The sequence below is a fragment of the Nipponia nippon genome, unplaced genomic scaffold (genome assembly GCF_047370975.1).
Source record: "Nipponia nippon isolate SJK-2023a ecotype South Korea unplaced genomic scaffold, ASM4737097v1 scaffold_10, whole genome shotgun sequence".
Lineage (NCBI taxonomy): Eukaryota > Metazoa > Chordata > Aves > Pelecaniformes > Threskiornithidae > Nipponia > Nipponia nippon.
Genome location: NW_028262291.1, coordinates 2,136,739 through 2,162,314, shown reverse-complemented (window position 1 = coordinate 2,162,314; position 25,576 = coordinate 2,136,739). Strand labels below are relative to the sequence as shown.

Sequence of the window (25,576 nt, the reverse complement as noted above, 5' to 3'; positions counted from 1 at the left end):
TGCCATGCCATGCCATTCCATTCCCCACGTGCCATGCCGTGCCATGCCATGCTATGCCATGCCGTGCCATGCCATGCCGTGCCGTGTGGTGCCATTCCCCACATGCCGTGCCGTGCCGTGCCGTGCAGTCGGGAATAGCACCGGGGGGGGTGGCAGCCGCCTGGCCCCAGCCCTGACATTTCTGCTCCGCGGTGTCAGTTTTACAGCCGGCCCCGGGTGACCCCGCCGGGCTGTCCCTGTCCCCCCTCCCTGTCCCCCCTCCCTGTCCCCCCTCCCTGTCCCCTGTCCCCTGTCCCTGTCCCTCTGCCCTGTCCCCCCTCCCTGTCCCCGTCCCCTGTCCCTGTCCCCTGTCCCTGTCCCCCCTCCCTGTCCCCTCTCCCTGTCCCCCCTCCCTGTCCCCTATCCCCTCTCCCTGTCCCCCCTTCCTGTCCCCTGTCCCTCTCCCCGTCCCCTCTCCCCGTCCCCTCTCCCCGTCCCCCCTCCCTGTCCCCGTCCCCTGTCCCTGTCCCCTGTCCCTGTCCCCCCTCCCTGTCCCCCCTTCCTGTCCCCTGTCCCCTCTCCCTGTCCCCCCTTCCTGTCCCCTGTCCCTGTCCCCTCTCCCCGTCCCCTCTCCCCGTCCCCCCTCCCTGTCCTCCCTCCCTGTCCCCATCCCCTGTCCCCTGTCCCCGCGGTGGCACCCCGGCCCCGCCGCCCTGTCCCCGCTCCCCCCCCCGGGGGCTCCGCACCCTTCGCACCCCGGGGCCCCCCCGGGCCCCCCCGGCCCCGCCCCGCCGCTCCCCGGGGCCGCCCCGCCCGGGCAGGAGGCGCCGCCGGGACCGGAGCGGGCACAGCGCAGCGCGGGGCGCGACAGCACCGGACGGACCGACGGACACCGCCACCGCCACCGCCACCGCCACCGCCGGTGGGTGCTGGCGCGGGAGGGAGCGTGGGGCCCGGGGGTGCGTGGGTGTGGGTGCCTTTTTTTTTGGGGGGGGGTGCGGGTGCAGGCAGCGGGGGGTGCGGGTGCTGGGGGGGTGCGGGATTTGGGTCGGGGGGGGGTGTGCACGCGTGGGGGCGTGCAGCGTGCGTGCATGCACGCGTGTGTGCGCGTTTGTGTCTGTGCATGTGTGCAGGGCTGTGTGTGTGTGCATGCCTGTGTGTGCGCGTTTGTGTCTGTGTGCATGTGTGCGTGCATGTTTGCGTGTGCATATGCGTGTCTGCATGTCTGCATGCGTACATGCACGTCTGCATGTCTGTGTGTGCGCACGTGTGCACGTTTGTGTCTGTGTGCATGCGTGCATGCACGTGTGGGCATGTGCACATCTGCATGTGTACATGCATGTCTGTGTGCATGCATGTTTGTGTCTGTGCATGTGTGCGTGCATGTGTGTGTGCATGTTTGTGTGAGCATGTGCATGTCTGCCTGTGTGCATGCATGTGTGCATGCCTGCGTGCATGCATGTTGGTGTCTGTGTGCATGCACGCACGTGTGTACGTGTGCACGGAGCAGAGCGGGTGCGCAGGGCTGGGGACACCCCGGGCTCGTGGGGCGGTTGTGGCCGTGGGGTGGCTGTGGGTGGCAGGGTGTGCGCAGGGCTCTGCGGCGTGGTGGCCCCGTGCTGGTGGCTCTGTGCCTGCCGGTGACGGTGACAGTGACGCCGCGGGCAGCTGGAGCTAAGCCGGGGGACGTGCGGCCTGGCAGCTCCACCATGCTGGGGGGACGGGGGGCCGTCCCCAGCCCAGCCAGCTCGGGGACAGGGACAAGGGGACGGGGACACCCCGGCACACCGAGCCACCGCCCCAGGTCCCGCTGCGGCAGCGTGTCCCCATGGCCTCCCTCGCCATCTCTGGGGACGAGGCCAAGGACAGGGGCGCAAGCCCAGCTCAGGGCGAGGGTGCCAGCGCCTGGCACGAGGTGCCCGTGCCCCCCCGGCCGCGGAGGGGACAATGGGGCTCTGTGCCGCCCGCCGTGCCCGCCGCCTAATCCGGGCCACGGGGCCGGGGGGCCGGGCACCCCGGGGTGGCGCAGGGGGGGTTTAAAGGCCAGAGACGACTGCTGTCCCCTGTGCCAGGCGTCCCCGAGCCCGCGTTCCCTGCGTGCTCTCAGGCCGCAGCTCCCACCCCAAGGTACCTGGGGCAGGCGGTGGGACACAGCTGTCCCAGCTTGGGGACTGCAGGGCCATCTCCCAGCTGGGGACGGAGGGGGCACAGGATGGTCCCCAGGCTGGGTGGGGGGCACAGACCTGCAGGGACCCCTGCAGCTGCCCCATATCTGGGTTTTGGGGGGGTCCTCGTGCTGGTGGGCACTCACCGGTGGGCAGGGGACTGAGCTGTGTGTCCCCTAACCCTGTCACTGGGTCCTGGCCACCCCATGGGGACACCCTCCCCATAGCCCCTGGGCTCCCGGACCCCCACGGGGCTGTAGGAGCTGGGCTGGGGGAGCCGGGGTGGGTGGCTGCAAGCAGGCACAGCTCAGCTCCGTGCCTCAGTTTCCCTCTGTGCCCAGGTCTGCCAGGCGCCCTGCGGGGAGCTGGGGCACCCCAGTGGGGTGGACGGGGAGACCCTGGGTGCCCGGGTCCGTGCCTCCGGGCCACCTTGGCACCCCGGGGCAGGGGTTACCCCCGGTTTTGCTGAGCTGGCGTGGGATTATGCTAATCCCTGCTCGGGCTCAGCTGGAGCTGCCGGGGTCACCGGGGCTGGCACCGAGGGGACAACCTGGGGTCACCGGAGCTGGCACCGAGGGTGCCCCAGGAAGGGTACCTGGCTCTGGTGGGTGCTGCAGAAGGGGTGCCCTGGGCACTGCAGGGCTGGGGAGGGGGCTCACCGGCGCTGGGTGGGGATGGCCGGGGGGTGGCAGGTCCCCGAGGAGCCCCGCTGACTCTGCCCGTCCCTCTCTTGCAGCCCCTCAGTCACCAGGATGGTGAGTGGCCCCTGGGTGGGGGGGTCTGGGTGGATGTGGGTGCCCCATCCCAGCGGGGCATGGCCCCGGTGAGCCCCGGTGGTGCCGGGCACTGCCACGGGGAAGCGGGCGGCGTGGCGCGCTGTGCCCACCCGCCGCGTGACCCCGTGGGGACAAGGGGACGCTTTGTCCGGGAGCTGGCGGCCCTGGCAGCTGGCACTGCCCCGCTGGCCCCGAGGCGGTGGCTCTGTGCCCGGCACCCGCAGTCCCCCAGCACCCTGACACCCCCACCCACGCGTGGGCAGCAGCACCCTGTGCCCCTCTGCTCCGTGCCACCCCTTACCCCCGTGTCTGCCCCATGTCCCCCATGCCAGCACCCTACACCCATGCCAGCCCCGTGCCAGCCCCTTAGCCCCACACCAACCCATTAGCCCGATGCCAGCCCCATGCCAGCCCCATGCCAGCTCCTTAGCCCCATGCCAGCCCCGTGCCAGCCCCATGCCAACCCATTAGCCCGATGCCAGCCCCATGCCAGCCCCATGCCAGCTCCTTAGCCCCATGCCAGCCCCGTGCCAGCCCCATGCCAACCCATTAGCCCCATGCCAGCCCCATGCCAGCCCTTTAGCCTCCTACCAGCCCTGTGCCAGCCCCATGCCATCTCATAACCCCTATGCCAAACCATTAGCCCTATGCCAGTCCCATGCCAACCCCATGCCAGCCCCGTGCCAGCCCCTTAGCCCCACGCCAGCCCCGTGCCAGCCCCGTAGCCCTATGCCAGCCCTATCTCTGCCACCCGCAGCTCTCGGTGGACCAGATGAGCATGGAGCAGGCATCGAGCCCGAAGGAGCAGGAGTGGGCAGGGCCGGAGGCGCTGTGCCCGGGCTGGCTGGAGGACGAGGTCCCTGATGGCGAGGTGCCCGAGGACAGCGGGGACCCCGGCTGTGCCACCCACGCCTACGAGCTGCTCCAGAGTGCCCTGCGCCAGGAGGGGCTGCCCCACACGCTGGATCGCTCCGCAGAGCCCCGCATGGGTGGGGGGCATGGGGGGCACGGGGGACATGGGGTGGGGGGCACAGTGCCAGGCTGGGGACACGGGGGTGGCAGGGACTGGGATGGCGATGGGGGCACGGTGCCAGGCTGGGGACACGGGGGTGGCAGGGACTGGGATGGCGATGGGGGCACGGTGCCAGGCTGGGGACACGGGGGTGGCAGGGACTGGGATGGCGATGGGGACACGGTGGCAGGCTGGGGACATGGGGGTGGCAGGGACAAGGGTGGTGCTGGGGGCACAGTGCCAGGCTGGGGACATGGGGGTGGCAGGGACTGGGATGGCGATGGGGACACGGTGCCAGGCTGGGGACACGGGGGTGGCAGGGGGCTCGCAGCCGGGCTGGGGTGCCAGGGACAGGGTGACAAAGGGGTCCCCAGCCTGGGGCTGTTAACCCTTGCCTTGCTGGCAGGATTTGGCCCACTGGACATGACCGTCTGCATCCTGGGCTCCCCCACCACCTTCCTGCCTGTCCTGCTGGAGGGTGGCACCCGCTGCCCAGGTGGGTATGGCCGCCTCATCCCCATTAACCCCAGTACACACCAGTGCCAGCAGCAAATGCCACCTCAGGGTGCTGGGGCAGCCGCAGCATCACTCCCCCAGTGCTCCCACCCTGGGTGGGTGCCCCCTTTGCCCCCCTGGGGGGTCTTGGGGCAGGGGGCTGGGGACAGCCGCTGCCCATGCCCCTGCCCACCCACAGGTGCCATGGTGCTATGCCTGTCGCCCACCTGGGCCAGCCGGGTGCCCTCAGAGACGTCCCCGGGTGCCTGGTCACTGCTGCTGTCCCGGGGAGTCTCCTTTGAGGCGGGGGGCCGCAGCGCCCTGGAGACCTTCGTGCCCCCCCGCCGGGCCAACTACGTGATGGGCACCTTCGCAACAGGGGACCCTGAGGGCGGCTGGGTGGGCGAGCTGGCCCGTGACCTCGACTGCCCCACAGGGGGCTCGGTCCTGCTCGCCCGCCGGCTCGAGGACCCGCTGGTCACCCGTTGGGTGCTGGCGGCCCGCGCCGGCCTGCCTGTGCCCCCCACCCTGGCCTTCATCCTGGGGCCGAGGGGGGACTTGCCCGCAGACCCGGTGGCCCCTGGGGTGAGGCTGGTGCGGCTGGAGGACCCCCAGGGCCAGGAGAGCCTGGTGCAGGAGGAGGTGGGTGCCTTCCTGGAGGGCACCGCCATGGAGCCCTACAGCCAGGTGGGCACGGTGGGTCACGGGGGCCACCCATGGGGCAGGGACATAGGGGGCACAGCTGGGGTGTAGGGGTCGGGGGCACCCATGGGGCATGGCGGGCTGGGCAGGGGCACCCATGGGGCACGGTGGGGGCACAAGGGTGGGGGGCACCCATGGGGCATGGTGGGGCATTCAGCGGCACCTATGGGTCACAGGCAAGTGACACGGGGTGATAACTGTACCCAGGCGGTGGGGTGGCTGTTGGGGTGGTGGTGGCACGGGGTGGCACAGGGTGGCACGGTGGTGCATGCAGGTGGTGGGGTGGCACGGGGTGGCACAGGGTGGCACGTGGTGGTGGCAGCCATGGTGTGGGGTGACACGAGGGTGTACACAGGTGGTGGTGCGGCCGGCGGGGTGGCGGTGGCGCGGGACGGGCGCCCGCAGCACCCATGGGAAGGCAGAGGGGGCGGCGGTGGCGCAGGCGGTGGGTGCCCGGCTCCACGGGCTGCGGGAGGAGGAGAGCGTCCTGCTGGAGGCCCTGGTGCCCACCGCCCGCCTGCCCGTGCCCCCCCCACGTAAGACCCCCGCCCTCGGGTGCCCACCCCCCTGGGATGGGAGGGAAAGGCCCCCCGGGCTCCCTTGGGTCCCTGTGGCTGTGCCAGCCACATGGTGGGTGGCCATTGGGGCACCCAAACGCCTGGGCTCCTGGGGCAGGGCATGAAGGTGGCCATCTGGGACCCTCACAGTCCCCTTGGGTGGGGGAGAAGGTGGCCACCCTGGACCCCCACAGTCCCTTGGGTGGGGAAGAAGGTCACCCTGCACCCCTGTGGTCCCCTGGGGTGTGTGGGAGGGGAAGGTGGCCATCCTGGACCCCCATGGTCCTCTGGGATGGGGGTGATGGTGGCCACCCTGGACCCCCGTGGTCCCCTGGGGTGTGTCAGGGAGGAAGGTGGCCACCCTGGACCCCCATGGTCCCCTGGGGCAGGGCAGGGTGGTGGGGGTGACCACCTTTGACTCCCTACAGTCCCATGGGGCTGGGGGTGACAGTGGCCACTGCAGTGCCACACGGGGTCCCAGAAGCCCACGGGGGGGGGGGTCGGCAGGGACCCCTGTCCCCGGGCGGCGGCCGTGCCTGCCCTGTCCCTCGCCCCCCAGGCAGCCCAGCCCCGCGGCTGCCCATGGCCCTGCGCATCTGCACCCTCGTCTGCAGGTCCTGGGGGGACCGGCCCCAGCTCTGCCAGGTACGGCCCCGCCTCGGGTGGGTGGGGTGGGGTGGGCGTGGCCGTGGCCGTGGGCATCCCCACCCGTGGGTGGGGTGCGGCCATGGGCATCCCACCAGACTATGGGGTGGTGGCACATGTCCCCAGGCCCTGGTGGCCATCCATGTCCCCAAGCTGTGGTGGCCCTACATGTCCCCAGGCTATGGTGGTAGCCCATGCCCCCATGCCCTGGTGGCCATCCATATCCTCATGCCCTGATGGCCCTATGTGTCCCCAGGCTATGGTGGCCATCTATGTCCCTGTGCCCTGGTGGCCCTTTGTGTCCCCAGGCCCTGGTGGCCATCCATATCCTCATGCCCTGATGGCCCTACGTGTCCCCAGACTATGGTGGCCATCCATGTCCCCACGCCCTGGTGGCAGCCACTGTCTCCAGGCCAGGGGGTGGCAGCCGGTGTCCCCATGCCCTGAGTCACTGTGTCCCCAGTCTACAGGGTGGCAGCCCATGCCCCCAGGCTATGGTGGCCATCCATGTCCCCATGCCCTGGTGGCAGCCGGTGTCCCCATGCCTGTGTTGGCGTGTCCTTGCAGGTGGCGTGCAGCGTGGGGCGCGCGGAGGCGCCGCTGCGGCACGGGGCGGCGCTGCCCCAGGGCCTGGACTCCAGCCTGCAGCAGTGGGGGGTGGTGGCCCCGGGCCAGCGGCAGGCCCTGGCCACGCGGCTGCGGGGGGCCGCCGAGACCGCCATGGCCGCCCTCCTGGCCGCCGAGGCCGAGCTGAGCCCCCAGCAGCGCGGCGGTGCCCGCACCCACACTGACCTCCTGGGTGAGCATGCTGGGGGCCAGCACCAGTCCCCGGGGGCCACCCCATGGTGGTGGCACTGTCCCCACGGTGCTGAGCGCGGTGTCCCCGTCCCCAGGCGTGGACTTCTTGCTGGCGTGCGTGGATGACGCCCTGGAGCTGATGGCCCTGTCCACCAACAGCCAGCGGTGCCTGGAGACCTGCCTGCTGGCCGAGGCCATGGGGCACGCCGTGGGGGAGCCCCCCGGTGACCTGCCCCGGCTGCTGGCCGAGGCCCTGCTGCACCGGGCGCAGTGTCACCTGGTCGAGGGCAAGGACATCCTGCTCATCGGGGCCGGTGGCATCAGCAAGAGCTTCGTCTGGGAGGCAGCCCGCGACTACGGCCTGAGGGTGAGGAGGCTGGTGGGCACCGCCATCAGTAGGTTTCAGAGTAAACAGTGGGTGCCACCAGTCTGCAGGGGCCCCCACCTCTGTCAACCGTGGTGACACTTCTTTGGGGACACAGATTCACCTGGTGGAGTCAGACCCGGAGCACTTTGCGGCGGGGCTGGTGCAGACCTTCCTGCCCTACGACAGCCGGGAGCACCGGCGGGACGAGGAGCACGCAGAGCGGGTGACGGAGCTGGTACGTGCCCGGGGACTGCGACCCCACGCCTGCCTCTCCTACTGGGACGACTGCGTGGTACTGGCGGCACTGGTGTGCCAGCACCTGGGGCTACGCGGTTGCCCGCCCGCCGCCATCCGCGTGGCCAAGCAGAAGAGCCGGACCCACCAGCACCTGCAGCGGTGCCGCCAGGGCCGCCCGCCGCCCGCTGCCTTCGCCGTGCCCTGCCACCGGCTGCAGAGCCACGGGGACGTGGACCGGGCGGCCGGCGCCGTGCCCTTCCCCGCCGTCGCCAAACTGGAGTTTGGAGCGGGCAGCGTGGGCGTGAGGTTGGTGGAAAACGCCGGGCAGTGCCACGCTCATGCCGCCCGGCTCTGGCGTGACCTGCGGGATGACGCCGATCACCCGGGCATCGGGCTGGGCTGGGGCAACGCCATGCTGCTGATGGAATACGTGCCGGGTACCGAGCACGACGTCGATTTGGTGATCTTCGAGGGGCGGTTGTTGGGCGCTTGGGTGTCCGACAACGGCCCCACGCGTCTGCCCGCTTTCCTGGAGACGGCTGCCTGCCTGCCCTCCTGCCTGCCCGCCGACCGGCAGGCGCAGCTGGTGCGGGCAGCCCTGCAGTGCTGCCTGGCCTGCGGGCTGCGGGACGGCGTCTTCAACGTGGAGCTGAAACTGGGACCGGGTGGGCCCAGGTTACTGGAAATCAACCCCCGCATGGGGGGCTTCTACCTGCGGGACTGGATCCGGGAGGTCTACGGCCCTGACCTGCTGCTGGCGGCCGTGCTGGTGGCACTGGGGCTGCCGCCGGTGCTGCCCGCTCGCCCCGTGCCCCGCACCCACTTGGCCGGGGTTATGTGCCTGAGCTCGGAGCACGGGCCAGTCCTGGGGAGCAGCGGCGGCGGTGGAGGGCTGGCGGCTCTGCGGGCACTCCAGAATCGTGGCCTCATCCGCCTCAACCGTCTCTTCGAGGAGACGGCGGGGGCCGGCGAGTACGAGGAGCCCTGCCTGAGCGTGGCCTGCGGCGGGGCGACGCGGGCAGAAGCCTGCCTGCGCCTGCTGGGGCTCTGCCAGGCGCTGGGCATCGACTCGCCCCGCTACCCCGTCGAGCATTTTCTATCCCATTTTAAATAGCCCCGGGCAGGCAGCGGGGCCGGCGGGGGCGCAGGGGGCACGGGCACTGACCCGCTGACCCGGCACCCCCTCCTGCGGTCCCGCCGCCCTGGCATCCCCCTGGCACCCTGTCCCCTGTCCCACAGCTCTGCCATCTCCTCCCCTGGCATCCCCTGCCCCGGCACCCCAACCCCAGCATCCCCCCCATCACCCTGGCACCCCATCCCCTGGCATCCCCCTCATCCTGGCACCCCCCATCACCCTGGCACCCCATCCCCAGCACCACCCCCATCCTGGCACCCCCCCATCACCCTGACACCCCATCCCCTGGCACCCTCCCATTACCCTGGCACCCCATCCCCTGGCATCCCCCCCATCCTGACATCCCATCCCCTGGCACCCCATCCCCTGGCACCCCATCCTCTGGCATCCCCCCATCACCCTGGCACCCAATCCCCAGCATCCCCCCATCACCCTGGCACCCCCCCATCACCCTGACACCCCATCCCCTGGCATCTCCCCATCACCCTGACACCCCATACCTTGGCATTCCCCCCATTCTCCTGACACCCCATCCCCTGGCTCCCCCCGTCACCGTGGCACCCCATTCCCTGGCTCTCCCCATCACCCTGGCACCCCATCCCCTGGCTCCCCCCCATCCTGACATCCCATCCCCTGGCACCCCATCCCCTGGCACCCCATTCCCTGGCACCTCCCATCACCCTGGCACCCCATCCCCTGGCTCCCCCCCATCCTGACATCCCATCCCCTGGCACCCCAACCCCTGGCACCCCATCCCCTGGCTCCCCCCCATCCTGACATCCCATCCCCTGGCACCCCATCCCCTGGCATCCCCCCCATCACCCTGGCACCCAATCCCCAGCATCCCCCCCATCCTGGCACCCCCCCCCATTCCCCTGACACCCCATCCCCTGGCTCCCCCCATCACCCCCTCACCCCATCCCCTGGCTCCCCCCAGCCCTGCCCCAGCACCCCCAAGCCTTGTCCCCGGCGTCCCCTGTCCCCACAGCCAGCAGTGGGGCCCAGTGTCCCTGCTGTGCCAGGGGACACGCAGGGGGATGCCATGCCATCCCCGCGGCGGAGAGGTTCCCCCGTTAACGAACTTTTGCTAATGGGGGGTGAGCGCAGCCCCCCAGAGGCACCCAGGGCACCCCAGCAGAGCAGCGGGTGCAGCCTGGGGTGTGCTGGCACCCGCCGGCATGGGGAGACCCTACAATAACAGACCTGTGTGGGGAGACCCTACAATAACAAACCAGCATGGGGAGACCCTGCAAGAACCGTCCCGTAGCAGGGAGACCCTACAATAACAAACCAGCATAGGGAGACCCTACAATAACAAACCAGCGTAGGGAGACCCTGCAAGAACCGACCTGTGGCAGGGAGACCCTACAATAACAAACCAGTGTGGGGAGACCCTACAATAACAAACGAGCATGGGGAGACCCTACAATAACAAACGAGCGTGGGGAGACCCTGCAAGAACCGACCCGTGGCAGGGAGACCCTATAATAACAAACAAGTGTGAGGGAGACCCCACAGTAACACACTTAGGTGGGGAGGCCCTGCAATAACACACCTTGAAAGGGAGACCCTACAATAACAAACCAGCGTGGAGAGACGCTCTGCTAACAGACCTGTGCGGGAAAACCCTACAGGAACACATCAGCACAGGGAGACCCTACAATAACAAAGGAACACCTGGGGATTCCCAGTGGCAGCAGAGCAGCTGGGAAGACCCTCCGGGGAGAGACCTGTATGGGGAGACCCTACAATAACAAACCAGCCCCAGGGACCCTAAATAACACCTGGGACTTGGTCTAACCGGGCACGCAGTGCCGCCCCAGAGCAGGGTGGCCGGGTGTCCCACGGCAGTGCGGGGACACCCCCGGGTCAGCACCCTGCCCCTGCCACCCTGGGGACCCCCTGTGGCACCCAACCTCTGTGTCCCCGAGAGCGGAGGGTGGTGCTGCCACCCCAAATGTCCCGAGTCCGGGACAACACCCACCCTGTAGTGAGAGGCAGCCCTATAGTGCCTGAGACCCTACAATAACACACAGCCCCTATAGTGCCCGAGACCCTACAATAACACACAGCCCCTATAGTGCCCCAGGCCCTACAATAACACACAGCCCCTATAGTGCCCCAGGCCCTACAATAACACCAGTGACCCTACAATAACACACAGCCCCTATAGTGCCCCAGGCTCTACAATAACACACAGCCCCTATAGCGCCTGAGACCCTACAGCAACACACAGCCCCTACAGTGCCCACGACCCTACAATAACACACAGCCCCTATAGTGCCCCAGGCCCTACAATAACACTAGTGACCCTACAATAACACACAGCCCCTATAGTGCCCCAGGCCCTACAATAACACCAGTGACCCTACAATAACACACAGCCCCTATAGTGCCCCAGGCCCTACAATAACACACAGCCCCTATAGTGCCCCAGGCCCTACAATAACACCAGTGACCCTACAATAACACACAGCCCCTATAGCGCCCCAGGCCCTACAATAACACACAGCCCCTATAGCGCCTGAGACCCTACAGCAACACACAGCCCCTACAGTGCCCACGACCCTACAATAACACCACCGACCCTACAACAACACACAGCCCCTGTAGTCCCCGCGACCCTACAATAACACCAGCGCCCCACAGCCCCACGCACCACCGCTGCCCTATGAACCCGCGTGGACCCCGAGCGGGGCGGGCGGGGGCGCCGCTCCTCCCCCCTCCGCTGTCGTCACGGCGGCGCCGATGAGGTCACAGCGACGCAGAGGGGGTGAGGCAGCCCCGCAGCGGGGGGGGATCCCCAGTAAAGGCTGTGAGCGGCCGGGCTGGCTCTGTCCTTGTCCCTGCGCCGCCTCCCCGGGCCCCGCCATGTTCCCCCGGGACTACAACTCCCGGCGTGCCCCGCGGCGGGGATGCCGGGGGTCCCCGCGGTGACGCGCGGGAGGGGCGTGGCCAAAGAGGGCGTGGCTACCGGGGAGGGGGCGGGGCCATCGGGGCGGGTCCCGTCCGGGGTCCCGGTGCGACGCCGTCATGGCGGGGGTGTTCGACATCGACCTGGAGACCGAGGAGGGCAGCGACGGGGACGAGCCCGAGCTGGGCGCCGTGAGCCGCCACCGGGGCGGGGCGGGGCGGGGGACCGGCACCGGCACCGGCTCGGGGAGGGGATCGGGGACCGGCTGGGGACGGGGGGCAGCGGGACCGGCGGAGCACGGAGCGGGGATGGGGACGGAGCGACCGGGATATAGGGACGGGGACACCGGGACCGGCTGGGGACGGGGAGGCGGATGGAGGCGCGGGGCGGGGGGGGAGCGGCACCGGGAGCCGGTGGGGACGGGGGGGACCGGGGACAGCGCGGGGATGCAGCGGGGCCCGCTCGGTGCTGGGGACAGGCGGGAGGGCGGGCAGCGGAGGGACGGGGGACGGGGACGGGGACAGGGACAGGGACAGGGACAGGGACAGGCAGCCGGGGTCCTGCCGGTGGCGGGGTCGGGGCGGCCGTGGGGACCGGGCACGGGGGGCAGGCAGGGGTCCCGGCCCCGCCGCCCCGGCCCGGCCGGGCAGAGGGAGGCTCCCGCTGGGCCGGGCCCTGCCTCAGCCCAAAAACATCCGGCAGGGCCGGCGCAGGGCACCTCGCCCCGCGTTGCCTGCACCCTGCCTGCACCCTGCCTGCCTGCCTGCTGGGGGCCCCTGCCTGTCATCCTGCTGCCTGCACCCTGCCTGCCCTGGGGCCCCTGCCTGCCCTGGGGCCCCTGCCTGCGGTGGGCACCCTGCCTGCTGCCAGCACCCTGCCCACCACTGACCGTGGGGTTCCCTCCCGCAGGAGATGGAGCTGGAGCCCCGGGGAAACGGCCTGGAGTAAGTGGGGGGCAGGCAGGGAGGGGCAGGCAGGGAGCAGGCAGGGGACGGGCAGGGGGTCCGTCCCCGCTCACCCCTTCTCCCGCCAGGCCGGTGGGGCACTACGAGGAGATCGAGATCTCGGAGAGCAGCGTCAACAACGGCCCCGAGCACATCGGTCCCCACTGCTTCGAGCTGCTCCGCGTCCTGGGCAAGGGCGGCTACGGCAAGGTGGGGGGCACGGCACGCCGGGAGGGGCCTTTGGGGGTGCCGGGGGTAGGGGGGTGTCTGGCCATCCCCCAGCTGTTCCCCCCCGCCCCCAAATCCATCCAGGTGTTCCAAGTCCGTAAAGTGCAGGGCACCAACATGGGGAAGATCTTCGCCATGAAGGTTCTGAAGAAGGTAACGACGTCCCGGCCCCCCTGGGGGCACCCCCCTGGGGACCCCCCCACCCCGCTCACCACCTTCCCCCCCCCCCCAACGAAGGCCAAGATCGCCTGCAACGCCAAGGACACGGCTCACACCCGGGCCGAGAGGAACATCTTGGAGGCCGTCAAGCATCCCTTCATCGTCGACCTCATCTACGCCTTCCAGACGGGCGGCAAGCTCTACCTCATCCTGGAGTGCCTCAGCGGTAGGGGTGGGGGGCCGGGGGGGTCCCTGGGGGGGCTGGGGATGGCTGAGGGGGTCCCCCTTGGGTTGGTTTTTGGTTTTTTTTTTTTTTTTTTTTTTTTACAGGTGGAGAGCTCTTCATGCAGCTGGAGCGGGAGGGCATCTTCCTGGAGGATACCGCCTGGTAGGGATGGGGGGGTGGGATTTGGGGGGACGGACGGACGGATGGACCCCAGCGCCGCTTACAGCCCCCCCCCCCCCCCCCCCGCCATTCCGCAGTTTCTACCTGAGCGAGATCACGCTGGCCCTGGGCCACCTGCACTCCCACGGCATCATCTACCGCGACCTCAAGCCGGAGAACATCATGCTCAACAGCCAAGGTAGGCTGGGAGGGGGGGGGGATTTGGGGGGCGCAGGGGAGTCCCCAGGAATGGCGTTGACACCCCCCCTCCACCGCCATCTCCCGCAGGTCACATCAAGCTGACGGATTTCGGGCTGTGCAAGGAGTCGATCCACGATGGGGCCGTCACCCACACCTTCTGCGGCACCATTGAGTACATGTGAGCTGGGTGCAGCATTGGGGGGGGATATGGGGACCCCCACCCCACCCCAAACTCAGGGCACCCCGCACCCCCCCTCCCCAGGGCCCCCGAGATCCTGGTGCGCAGCGGGCACAACCGGGCGGTGGACTGGTGGAGCCTGGGCGCCCTGATGTACGACATGCTCACAGGATCGGCAAGTCCCACTCCTGCTCTTTCCTCCTCGGGGCGGGGGGAGAAACCTGGGGGGGGGGGAGGTCCCAGGGGTGGGGGGGTCCCCGGTGGGGTGGTGCCGAACCTTCCTTGCCCGCCTGGCTCTTCCTCGCCACCCGGTGCCTCTCGCAGCCCCCCTTCACCGCCGAGAACCGCAAGAAGACCATCGACAAGATCCTCAAGGGCAAGCTGGTTCTGCCGCCGTACCTGACGCCCGACGCGCGGGACCTGCTCAAGAAGGTACCCCCCCCCCGGCTTGTTTATGTAGGTCCTACCAAAACACCCCCCCCCATACCCCTCTCCATCCCTTTTTCTCTTCCAGTTCCTCAAGAGAAACCCCAACCAGCGAGTTGGGGGGGGCCCAGGCGATGCAGCCGATGTGCAGGTACAGGCAGAAGCGGGCAGCGGGGTGGGTGCCAGGCAGAACCCCCCTCCCCGCCTGACGCCCCCCCCTCCCGCCCCAAATCCCACCGCTGCCCGCAGAAGCAGCCTTTTTTCCGCCACATCAACTGGGAGGACCTGCTGGCCCGCAGGCTGGACCCCCCCTTCAAACCCTGCCTGGTAGGACTGGGGTGGGCAGGGTGGGCACTGGGGGGCACCCACGGGAGCACCCACCGCCTGTCCCCCCCGCCCCCCCCCCCGCAGCAGTCGGAGGAGGACGTCAGCCAGTTCGACACCCGTTTCACCCGCCAGACGCCCGTCGACAGCCCCGATGACGCTGCCATCAGCGAAAGTGCCAACCAGGCCTTCCTGGTATGGAGGGGGGGGGGGGGGGGGGGCGGGGCCCCCCCCCCCCGGCCGGGTACCCAGCACCCCCTGACACCCCCCCTGCCCGCAGGGCTTCACCTACGTGGCCCCCTCGGTGCTGGAGAGCATCAAGGAGGGGTTCTCCTTCCAACCCAAGGTGCGCTCCCCCCGCCGCCTCAACAGCAGCCCCCGTACCCCCGTCAGGTACCCGTCCCACCCCGGGGGGCACGGGGGGAAATTTGGGGGGGTGGGGGCTGCGGGGTGGGGGCTGCGGGGCACAGCAGCGGGAGGCGAGGGGGTGCTTTGGGATGGGGGCATCAGGGTGGGGGGGACAGGGGGCATTAGGGTGGGCACTGTGGGGTGGGGGGGACAGTTCTGGGGGGGAGCAGGGAGGACGGGGGGGCTTGGTGTCCCTAACCCCCCCCCCCCTGTGGGTGTGTGTCCCCCCAGCCCCGTGAAGTTCTCCCCCTTCGAGGCGTTCAAGCCGGGGGCGGCGGGGGAGCCGATGGAGCTGGGGGCCAACCCGCCCCCCCCGCCTGAGGGCACGGCCCCGCTGCCCATCAAGACCTCCGTGGGTGCCAAGAAGCAGAAGGGGGGCCGGGGGCGGGTGCCCAGGTAGGGGTGGGGGGCGGTGGGTGGGTGAGGGGGGGGCGCAACCCGGGGGGAGGACCCCGGTGGCAGATGGGGGCGGTGGGGGGCCTGGTGCCCCCCCATGGGGTGGGGGGGGGGTGCCCGGCGATGCTGCTTGTGCTCCGGGACGGCCCCCTGCCCGCCCGCGCTGCCGCCAGGCAGGGCTGGGTTTGGGGGAGCGAGGGTACCCTCCCAAGGGTGTGGCTCCCCCAAGGGTGTGGCCTCCTGGGGTGTGGCCCCCCCCCAAGGGGGTATGTGCCCCCCCCGGGGGTTGGCGTGGGGCCCGGCTGCTGGATGTGTGCCAATTAAAGGACTTGATGAGGCCGCAGTGGTCCTGTGCTGGGTGGTCCGGGGGGGCACTGGGGGGGGGGGAACGGTTGCCCCACAAGGGTGGGATTCAGGCCCCGCCCCTTTCCTCGGCCCCGCCCCTTTCCTCGGCCCCACCCCTTTCCCAGGCTCCACCTTTTCCATCAGGACCTTTGCCTTCCCCCTGCCACACCCTTTCCCTTGGCCACGCCCATTTTCCCCAAGCCACGCCCCCCTCCACCCCACCCCCCCCTAAAAACTGGCAGCCATGGACAGGCAGAGCTGCTTTTTTATTGGCCGGTGCCGAGGCCGGGGGCGGGCAGCGCCTGCAGGCAGGGCAGCAGGCAGGAGGGCAGCGCGGGCAGCGTGGGGGTCCCCGCCGCGGGCAGGGCGGGGGCGTCACAGGGCGGTGACGTGGGGTCGCGCGTCCCCCCAGGCCGCCGTCCCCGAAAAGGCGTGGAGGTCGCTGAGCAGGGCCTCGGCGCTGCCCCCCGCCGCCGGCCCCCCGCCCGGGGGGCTCCCCCCGGCTGCTTCGGCCTCCTCATCCTCCCCGTCTTCCTCCTGCTCATCCTCCTTCTGCTTCTCCTCTTCCTCCTCCTCCTCCTCTTCCTCCCGCTGCTCCTGGCTCTGTGGCATCAGCTCTTCCTCCTCATCCCGGGGGGCCGCCGCCACCGCCACCTCCCCGTCCCCGCGGCAGGGTTGAGCCACGGGGCCACCGAGTCCCCGCAGCCGGTGCCAGCGTCCCCGCAGCAGCGCCAGGGCCCGGCGGCCCATGGGCCGGGGATGGTAGCGACCGGCTGAGAGCCGGCAGAGGTGGTGCCAGGCTAATGCCAACCCCACCACCAGGCAGAGCAGGAGCCCCAGCAAGGCACCCACCGCCCGGTCGTTGCGGCTTCCCACCGGCTCCCCCGCTGCCACCAGCCCGGCCAACGCCAGCAGCACCGGTGCCGGCGGGAGCCACCGCGCTCCAGCCTGCGGGCGAGGGCAGCGGGGTCACCGCCATGTGCTTGGCACCCAGCCCAGCCCCTCCCAGACCTGGGGTGGCCGCCCCGTCCCGGAAAATGGGGTAGGGCCGGGGCGAAGGGCAACGGGCACTGGGGACAGGGGCTGTATGCCCCACTGGCGGTGGGTGCCGGGCAGGTGGCCCAGCCGGCGCAGAAGCCGGCCCCATGACGGGAAGCCGCGGTTGGCGGGTGCCGCAGCACCTGCAGGTGCTGGGCGAGAGGAGCCGGGTCCTGCCGCCCCCGCGCTGTGCTGCTACGGGGCCAGGCCGCCCTACACGGCTGCACAGCCCCACAGCAGCCCCACGGCACCCCTCACCCCTTCCCGCACCGCTGCGGCCCCACAGCACCCACCCCGTGGCTCCGTGCCCCCCCCCCCCCAGCCCTGCACCCCCAGCCTCCGCCCTGGGTCCCAAGGCCCCAACCCGCCCCCCCAGCCCCACTGTGCTGCCCTCACCCCCCAAAACCTAACCCCCCGGCCTCACCGTGCCGCCCTCACCCCCCAAAACCTGACCCCCCCACCCCCCCCATGTTGCCCTCACCCCCAAACCTGGCCCCCCGGCCTCACCATGCCGCCCTCGCCCCCCAAAACCTGCTCCCCTGCCCGCCAGCTCCAGCTGCCCCCCCCCCCCCCAGCCCTGCTGTGGGAGGGGGATCTGCCCCAGGGACCCCCCACTGCTGCCCCCCCCCCAGCCCCTGGTCGGGGGGGAGCCGAATTTGAATGAAGCACAGCCCCCCCCCCCCCGTTTAGCAAAGGAAACTGAGGCTGGAGAAGGGCCTGTCCCGTTCCCCCCCCAGCTCCCATTCTGGGGGTTGCCCCCCACCCATTCCCCCCATTCCCAGACACCCCATCTCCCCTCCTGCCCGGTTTTGGGGTGCTCACCATCAGCGGGGTGCTGCCGGAGCGGGTTCTGGCGCTGCGGGTGCAAGCCGTGCTTGGGGGGGGCCCCCCCGGCGCTTCCTGCCCCCACGTAACGGATGTATTGGTGCGGGGGGAGGCGAGGTGCTGCCTGCCCCCCCCCCGCCTACCCGAAATGCACCCAGGGCCCTGGAAACCCGGGGTGGCTGCCAGCCCTGGGGACCCCCCACCCGCTGTCCCCCACTCCCCGCCATGGCCCTGGGGTCACCGGTGCCCCCCCGCCCCCCCGTCCTGGGACCACTGATCCCCCCCCAGTGCTGTGCCTGGCTCTCTGGGGGCACTGAGGGGACCCCCCCGTGTACAGGGGTCCCCTGCCCCATGGCTGCTTTTGGCGGGGCGGGGGGGCAACATCTGCGCCCGCCACGTCCCCCCTTTTCCTGCTGAAGGCGGGCAAGCTCGTACCCGTGACCGCTGCGCCTTCCTGTGTCCCCCCCCCCCGTCCCCTCCAGCCTTCAGCGCTCCCTGGCCCCACAACGGGCCCCCCCATAGCCCCCCAGCCAACACACACCCCCCCCAGGGCACCTCTCCCCCAGCCCCCCAGCCTCACCCACCATTTTTCTTATAAAGTCCTTTATTTGGAGTGAAAATATAGATTTTGACCCTGCACTGTAGGGGGGGGGACGACAAGGAGAGGAGGGGGAAGAAGCCCCCAAAATATAGGGGGGACAATATTCCACAGCTGGGGGGGGTGTAGATCATGCCCTGCCCCACAGGAAGGGGGGGAAGACCCCACCCCACCCGGGGACAGGGGGTGCAGGGGGTAGTGTTTGATCCCAGGGGCAGCCCCCCAGCCCGAGGACATGGGGGGGGGCGTGGGAATGATCCATGATTTAGGGGGGCAGCACCCAGTAAGGCAATGGGGGTGAGGGGGGGGGCTGCCAGAGGGGCGGCCAGCCCTCCGATGGGAGAAGGACCCGGCAGCGGGTCGGGGGGGACCCCAGGGGGGTGGGAGGGCTTGGGGGACCCTGGGGTGCAGGCATGGTCCCTGGCAGGCGGAGGGGGGACACGGGTGTCCCCCGGCCGTGGTCCGCGGGGGCGGTGGTCCCTGAGGGGGTGGCGGCGGGTCGCTAGACGTGACCGTTCTCGAGGCGGCTGAGCTGCTCCTCCAGGCGGGCGATGCGCTGGCCCTGCTCCGCCACCAGCGCCCGCAGCGCCGCCACCTCCTGCAGCACCTCCTCCAGCCGCCCGCCCCCCTGGGCGCCCCCCCGTCAGCCACGCCCACCACGGCCACACCCTGACCACACCCATCCCCACAGCCCCCCCACCCCCCCACTCCCCACCCAGCTCATCGCCCCAGCCCCACCTATGCAGACAACCCTGCCCACTGCCCTGGCCCCGCCCACCCTGACCACACCCTGACCACACCCCACCCACCATCCCAGCCTGGCCCTGCCCACATCACAGACCCTGCCCCACCGCCCCACCCACAGAGATCCCACCCACCCAACCCTGGCCACACCCACTTCCACATGCCCCACCCACTTCCCCACCCTGGCCACACCCACTCCCCAGCCCCACCCACTCCCAGGAGCTCACCCATTGGCCTAGCCTGCTCCCACCCTCCAGACCCCGCCCTCCAGACCCCACCCACAGAGGCCCCGCCCCACACATACCGTGGGTGCAGAGGGGACAGTGCCCAGGGCCGGGGGTGCGCTGAGGCGGGCGGGGGCGGGCGCGGCGGGGGCCGTGGGGGGCGGCGTGGTGGGGCCGGCAGCGGTGGCGCCGGCGGCGGCAGGGGGGCAGCTCTCGTGGAGGAGGGTGCGGCGGCTCACCTTGAGGTCCCGCTGCTTGCTGGGGACGTAGGCCTGGCGCAGGGACACCAGCACCGGCCCCGCCGTCTGCCCCGCCACCCACTCCTCCGCCTCCATGGCCGCCTCGGGGCCCGCCGTGTCGGGGTACAGGTCGTCCTGGAACAGGTCCGACTGCGCCCCCCCCCCCCCAGTGTCAGAGGGGCTGATGGGACCCTCCCGGGGACCCACACACAGCTCCCGCGAGGACCCCCCACCCAGGCACCACGTCCTGCCCAGAGACCCCACACAGACCCCACAGGGACCCCCACCCAGCCTGACTGGGGACCCCCCACCCAGGCACCATGTCCTGCCCAGGGACCCCTATCAATGCACTTGGGGACCCCCCACCCAGGCACCATGTCCTGCCTAGGGACCCCACGCAGCCCCCACAGGGACCCCCACCCAGCCCCCCCAACCTGCCCCAGGCACCCTGCACCATCTGGATGGGACCCTCCCACCCCCAGCCAGCACGTCCTGCCCCAGGCACCCCACGCAGCCCCCACGGGGACCCCCACCCAGCCACCTCCCCCTGCCCAGGGACCCTCACCCTGCTTCCGTGCCCCGCGGTCCCCACTGACCTTCCTGGGCACCGTCATGATGATGGGCTCACACTTGCGCTCGTGCAGCTTGTAGAACCTGCCGGGGGACAGAGGGGGCCATGGCGGAGGGGGGGCGAAGGAAATGGGGGTCACCCTCCTTGTCCCCGCCGTGTCCCCGTGCCCACCTGGCGATCTCGCACTTGCTGACGTCCAGCCCGCGCTTGGGCATCCAGCCCATGCCCCGCTGGGGCTCCTTGCTGGTGAAAGTGTTGAGAAAATGGATGTAGGGCGGCTCTTCCGTGATCTCAAAGTACCGGATGCTCGAGTCACCCTGGGGACATGGCGTTAGCAGGGTCCACGGGCGGGGAGGGGACACCGCAGGCGAGACGGGGGGACACCGCGGGGCCATACCTTGCCGCAGACGTAGACCACGTTGGTGTCGGGGTCGTAGAAAGGCAGCAGAGCCCCGTTGCTGGAGTCCAGCTCCTGGAGCCCCATGGGTTCCTCCAGGTTCTCCTGTGGGGCAGGGTGTCAGCCCCGTGGGGACACCCCGACGCGGTCCCGTGGGACCCCCGGGGTGCTCCTCACCAGGTCCCACAGGGCCAGCTGCCGCTCGCTCATGCGACTGAAGCCAGTGGTGAAAATCTTGCCGTCGGCCAAGAAAATGGCCCGCATGGGCCGAGCCCCTTCGTGCGCCCGCTCCTTCTCCTGGGGAGGGGACGAGGGGGGGTCAGCAGCACCGTCCCAGCACCCAAGGGAGCAGGGGACAGGGACACCCGAGGGACAAGGGAGAGCGGGGAGCACCAGGGGACAAGGGCAGGGCTTGGGGGGGGTCTCCCCACCGAGGACCAGGGCAGGACGGCTCCCTGGGGACACGGGCAGGGTGACAGGTCCCCCGGGGACTCACGGCCACCACGGTGCTGCGGCGGGGGTCGATGACGCGGACGCTCTTGTCCTTGCAGGCGGTGCAGAAGCGGGCGCCGTCCCGGCTCCAGCTGACGCTGTAGATGAGGTCGGGGTGCAGCCCCTCCAGGCGGTACAGCTCCTCCGCCGTGCCCACGTTCCAGATCAGCACCACGTTGTCACAGCCTGGGCAAGAGCGCGGCGGGGGGGTTGTCACCTCGGCCACGCGTCCCCCTGCCACCGAACGCGTCCCTCGTGACGCCCCCCGGACCCCGTACCTGCGCTGAGCAGGACGTTGCGGGCGGTGGGGTGCCAGGTGACGATGCCCACGCGTTTCGAGTGCCCCTCCAGCACCACCACCGGCTCCGTCAGCGGCTGGCTCAGCCCGTTCTCGGGGATCTGCCAGACCTGCAGGGACAAGAGGGGACAGTGAGCAAAGCCGGGAGGGGGGGGGATCACCCCTCACCGCGCCCCCCCGCCCTCCGCCACCCCCTCACCATGACGGTGCAGTCCTCCGAGCCGCTGGCGATGACGTAGTCGTTGTGGGGACACCAGTCGATGTCAAGGACGGGACCCGTGTGCCCGCATACCGTGGGGTACGACTTATCGATGCGGCCGGTCTGGGGACAAACGGACACGGGGAGGGGGTCACCCACCAGCGCGGACCCCCCCCCCCGCCTCCATTCCCCGCGTTGGCCGCCCCGGTATCACCGTCGGCACCTTGTGTAGGGGTAGGACAAGGAAGGCGCCGCCGCCGCTGGCCTCCACGATGATGGCGACGAAGGAGGGGTTGACGGCGCAGAAGGTGCTGTCCCAAGTGACGCGGGAGACGCGGATGTCATCGTAGCACTGCTCCGTCTTCACCGGTTGCCCGAAAACGTGTCGGAACTTGCTTTGCCGCACCACCTTCCGAAACGACATGGCTGGGGCGTACCCCGTGCCGGGGTCAGCGTCGGGGGGGGACCCCAAAATGTGGGGCAGAGCCAAGGGCTCAGCCAGGGGACAAGGGAGGTGGCACAGGGCACCCAGGGATGTCGGGGGGGGGGGACACACTTGTCCCCGTCCCCCGCCCCGGGTAAAGGGCGGCTCGGCTCCTCCCGGGAGCGGGAAGCCGGGGCTGTCCTGTGCCCGCCGGGCAAACAAACCCCTCCCTGCCCTGCCCTGCCCTGCGCGGGGGGCTCGCAGGGGGACAGGGAGCGTCCCTCCCGGAGTGGGGACAGCGGCGGCCCCCCACAGAGCTGGGGATGGGGACAAGGGTGTCTGGCCCCCTGGGCAGAGGGATGGGGACAGAAAGGAGGGCAGGGATGGTGCTGGTGGGTCAGGGGATGAGGACAGGGATGGGGACAGGGATGGGGACAGGGATGGCCCCACTGGGTAAGGGGACAGGGATGGGGACAGGGATGGCCCTGATGGGTGAGGGAACAAGGATGGAGACAGGGATGGGGACAAGGATGGAGACAGGGGTGCCCCCACTGGGTAAGGGGACAGGGATGACGCTTCTGAGTGAGGGAACAAGGATGGGGACAGGGATGGGGACAGGGATGGGGATGACCTTATTGGGTAAGGGGACAGGGATGGGGACAAGGATGGGGACAGGGGTGCCCCCACTGGGTAAGGGGACAGGGATGATGCTGCTGAGTGAGGGAACAAGGATGGGGACAGGGATGGGGACAGGGATGGGGATGACCTTATTGGGTAAGGGGACAGGGATGGGGACAAGGATGGCCCCACTGGGTAAAGGGGACAGGGATGAGGACAGGGGTGGCCCCACTGGATAAGGGGACAGGGATTGCCCTGCTGGGTGAGGGAACAAGGATGGGGACAGGGATGGGGACAGGGACGGGGACAGGGACAGGGGTGACTCCCGGGAAGGAGGACGGGGGGACCTCGGGGGACGGGGACGGTCGCTCTGGGTGCGGGTGCGGGTCCCCGTCGGCCCCCCCCAGGCCGGGCCCCGGGGCTGCCCCATCCCCGCGTCCCCGGGAGCCGGGCCGGGGCCTGTCCCCGCACTCACCGGCGGGCCGGGGCCGGGGCCGGGGCCGGGGCCGGTGGGAGCGGGCGGCGGCGGCGCGCGGGGCCGGTGGCGGAGGCGGGAGGGGGCGGGGGCAGGAAGTGACCGGGGCGGCCCCGCTCCGCCCCGCGCATGCGCCCCGCGCCGGGGGGGGCGGTACCGGGGGGGCGGGGCCGGTACCGGGTCGGGGGACCGGTACCGGCGGGGGGACCGGTACCGGCGGGGGGGTGTCCGGTACCGGGGGGCACCGGGAGCCGCGGGGGCACGGAGGGCACCGCGCGGGGCAGGGTCCCCGTGGGACACGGTCACCCCGTCGGACACGGTCTCCGTGGGCAGGGACCCCGTGGGAAACGGTCACACCGCGGGGCATGGTCCCTGTGGGCACGGTCCCCCCGTGGGCATGGTCCCCCCGTGGGGCAGGACCATCACCCACGTGGTGGCCGGGCACGGGTCCCCCGTGGGCACCCACGGAGCCCGGCCAGCGCCACGCTGTGTCCCACGTCCCCACGGGTGGCCGTGCCCCACCGAGCCCCCATCTTCGCGGGTGGGCACAGGGCTCAGCCCGCGCGTGGGGCCCGAGGGGACGTGGTGGGGATCTCCCCATCCCGGGGCTCAGCGGGGACACGGGGGACACCCGGCCCCGTGCCACCCCACAGCCGGGCCGGACGGGGACGGGGGAGGCAGCTCACGGAGCTGCTGATGGGCACCCCACGGGTGCCTCGGCTGGTGGGTGGGTGACAGCGGTGGGTGGCACAGGGGTGACGGTGGCCGATGGCGTAGGGGTGACCGTGGCCGGTGGCACAGGGGTGATGGTGGCCAGTGGCACAGAGGTGACAGCAGTGGGTGGCACAGGGGTGATGGTGGCCGGTGGCACAGAGGTGACAGCAGTGGGTGGCACAGGAGTAATGGCAGTGGGTGGCACAGGGGTGATGGTGGCCAGTGGCACAGAGGTGACAGCAGTGGGTGGCACAGGGGTGACGGTGGCCAGTGGCACAGAGGTGACAGCAGTGGGTGGCACAGAGGTGACGGTGGCCGGTGGCACAGAGGTGACAGCAGTGGGTGGCACAGGGGTGACTGTGGCCGGTGGCACAGGAGTGACAGCAGTGGGTGGCACAGGAGTAATGGCAGTGGGTGGCACAGGGGTGATGGTGGCCAGTGGCACAGAGGTGATGGCAGTGGGTGGCACAGGGGGGACTGTGGCAGATGGCACAGAGATGACGGTGGCCGGTGGCGCAGAGGTGATGGCAGCCGGTGGCAGGGGGCTGAGGGCAGTGGGTGGCACGGGGGTGACGGCGGTGGGTGGCACAGGGCTGAGGGCAGCGGGTGACAGGCGGGCGAGGGCGGCCCGCGGCAGGCGGGCGAGGTGGTGGCAGGCGCGGGAGCCCAGCAGCAGGTACAGGCAGGGGTTCAGGCAGCTGCTGACGTTGAAGGCCAGCCCCAGCAGGTAGAGGAGGTGGCCCGGTGGCCTGGGGGCCACCAGCTGCAGCAGCTGGGTGACCTGGAAGGGCAGATGCAGCAGCACGTAGGCGCTCAGCGTGGCCACCACGATGTGCTGGAAACGGGCGGGCGGGCGGCCGCCTTGGCCACGCTGGCACCAAGCCAGCACCAGAGCGGTCCCGTGGCAAACCACAACCACGCTGAAGGGCAGCAGCCCCTCCACCACCACCTCCAGCCACCGCATCGGCACCTCCCAGCTCCCCCTCTCGCTACGGCACACCACCAAAGCGGGCAACAGCTCGGCTGTCGTCGACAGCACCGTGTCCGGCACGCTGCAACCGGTCGCTGTCAACCAGGCGCCCGTGCACAACGCCGCCGGTAAATGGGCTGGTTGCCGGCACCGGTACCAGACCGGGGCAGCCACCAGCAGGCAGCGGTCCAGGCTGATGGCCGCCAGCAAGAAAAGCCCGCTGTAGTAGCCCAAGGCATAGAGAAACTGGTGGAGGCGGCACAGGTGGGTGCCCAGCACCCACTGGTGACCGTGGGCCAGCGACCAGATCTGTAGGAGCGAGTTGGCGAGGAAGAGGAAGTCGGAGGTGGCCAGGCTGAGGATGAAGGTGGCCAGTCCCCGGCACCGCAGTCGCCAGCCCGTCAGCCAGAGGGTGAAGGCGTTGGCGGGCAGCCCCAGCACGGCACAGGCCACCAGCAGCCGCCCGTCCCACTGCAGGGTGCCGGGGGGCGGCAGGGACAGGGTGGGGGCCAGCGTGGCGTTCGACGGCTCCATCGCCTCCGGGGGTTCCCACCCTGCGGGCAGCGTGGGCAGCTCAGGGCTGCGGGAAGGGCTGTCACCCCCTCCGGTGCCACCCCACTCCCATGTCACCCCCTCCCATGTCACCCCATCCCGCGGCACTATGCCGGTGCTCACCCAGGGCCCCCCCAGAGCCCCTGGCACACCGCAACCAGGCTTTCTCCTGCTCTGCCCTCATTTCGGGGTACCCCCCCCGTCCCCCAGCGTCCCTGTCCCCCACCGCCTGTGCCGCCCTGTGCCCACCCAGCCCATCGCTCCCCAGCCAAGCCCAGGGGCACCCCACCACCCCCTGCCCCGGGGGTCCAGGGCAGTAAATAGTGTAGGACCTACCTTAATGCTGGGGAGAGCTTAGCTGGAGGCGGCGGGTGAGGGGTGTGGGGTGCCCTATATGTTGGAGCAGGTGGGAGGGGCTTCAG

General features: G+C 70.6%; 5 protein-coding genes across 7 annotated transcripts; 2 read left to right on the top strand and 3 right to left on the bottom strand.

Moving 5' to 3' along the window:
• The first annotated feature begins 3,683 nt into the window (after window positions 1-3,683).
• On the top strand, window positions 3,684-9,231 carry CARNS1 (carnosine synthase 1). Its single transcript, XM_087746709.1, has 8 exons — window positions 3,684-3,909; window positions 4,339-4,428; window positions 4,627-5,114; window positions 5,485-5,665; window positions 6,246-6,331; window positions 6,899-7,130; window positions 7,225-7,496; window positions 7,612-9,231. The coding sequence occupies exons 1-8, from the start codon at window positions 3,693-3,695 to the stop codon at window positions 8,845-8,847; spliced, it is 2,802 nt and encodes a 933-aa protein (XP_087602835.1). The 5' UTR covers window positions 3,684-3,692; the 3' UTR covers window positions 8,848-9,231.
• Window positions 9,232-11,825: 2,594 nt separating this feature from the next.
• RPS6KB2 (ribosomal protein S6 kinase B2) lies at window positions 11,826-15,770 on the top strand. 3 transcript variants are annotated; one of them, XM_087741748.1, is made up of 15 exons: window positions 11,826-11,973; window positions 12,692-12,726; window positions 12,816-12,936; window positions 13,039-13,107; window positions 13,192-13,339; window positions 13,444-13,501; window positions 13,597-13,697; window positions 13,787-13,877; window positions 13,962-14,052; window positions 14,202-14,309; window positions 14,392-14,454; window positions 14,553-14,630; window positions 14,715-14,822; window positions 14,908-14,973; window positions 15,267-15,770. In XM_087741748.1, the coding sequence occupies exons 1-15, from the start codon at window positions 11,902-11,904 to the stop codon at window positions 15,354-15,356; spliced, it is 1,299 nt and encodes a 432-aa protein (XP_087597874.1). In that variant the 5' UTR covers window positions 11,826-11,901; the 3' UTR covers window positions 15,357-15,770. The 3 variants fall into 3 exon arrangements, with proteins under 3 accessions (XP_087597874.1, XP_087597864.1, XP_087597856.1); XM_087741730.1 differs by having other exon boundaries at window positions 11,830-11,973; window positions 14,908-15,020; XM_087741738.1 differs by lacking the exon at window positions 14,553-14,630 and having other exon boundaries at window positions 11,827-11,973; window positions 14,908-15,020.
• Window positions 15,771-16,023: 253 nt separating this feature from the next.
• PTPRCAP (protein tyrosine phosphatase receptor type C associated protein) lies at window positions 16,024-17,704 on the bottom strand. Its single transcript, XM_087741760.1, has 2 exons — window positions 17,637-17,704; window positions 16,024-16,724 (listed from the first exon to the last, which is right to left on the bottom strand). Exons 1-2 carry the CDS (start codon window positions 17,637-17,639, stop codon window positions 16,152-16,154), a joined length of 576 nt encoding a protein of 191 aa, XP_087597886.1. The 5' UTR covers window positions 17,640-17,704; the 3' UTR covers window positions 16,024-16,151.
• A 544-nt stretch (window positions 17,705-18,248) lies between these two features.
• Window positions 18,249-25,513, bottom strand: GPR152 (G protein-coupled receptor 152). Its single transcript, XM_087746708.1, has 3 exons — window positions 25,491-25,513; window positions 24,008-25,156; window positions 18,249-18,627 (listed from the first exon to the last, which is right to left on the bottom strand). The coding sequence occupies exons 2-3, from the start codon at window positions 25,134-25,136 to the stop codon at window positions 18,503-18,505; spliced, it is 1,254 nt and encodes a 417-aa protein (XP_087602834.1). The 5' UTR covers window positions 25,137-25,156; window positions 25,491-25,513; the 3' UTR covers window positions 18,249-18,502.
• Window positions 18,600-23,015, bottom strand: CORO1B (coronin 1B). Its single transcript, XM_087746707.1, has 11 exons — window positions 22,919-23,015; window positions 21,625-21,827; window positions 21,402-21,524; window positions 21,183-21,312; window positions 20,909-21,090; window positions 20,590-20,709; window positions 20,413-20,517; window positions 20,187-20,332; window positions 20,041-20,098; window positions 19,286-19,594; window positions 18,600-18,865 (listed from the first exon to the last, which is right to left on the bottom strand). Exons 2-11 carry the CDS (start codon window positions 21,823-21,825, stop codon window positions 18,740-18,742), a joined length of 1,500 nt encoding a protein of 499 aa, XP_087602833.1. The 5' UTR covers window positions 21,826-21,827; window positions 22,919-23,015; the 3' UTR covers window positions 18,600-18,739.
• Window positions 25,514-25,576: the final 63 nt, after the last annotated feature.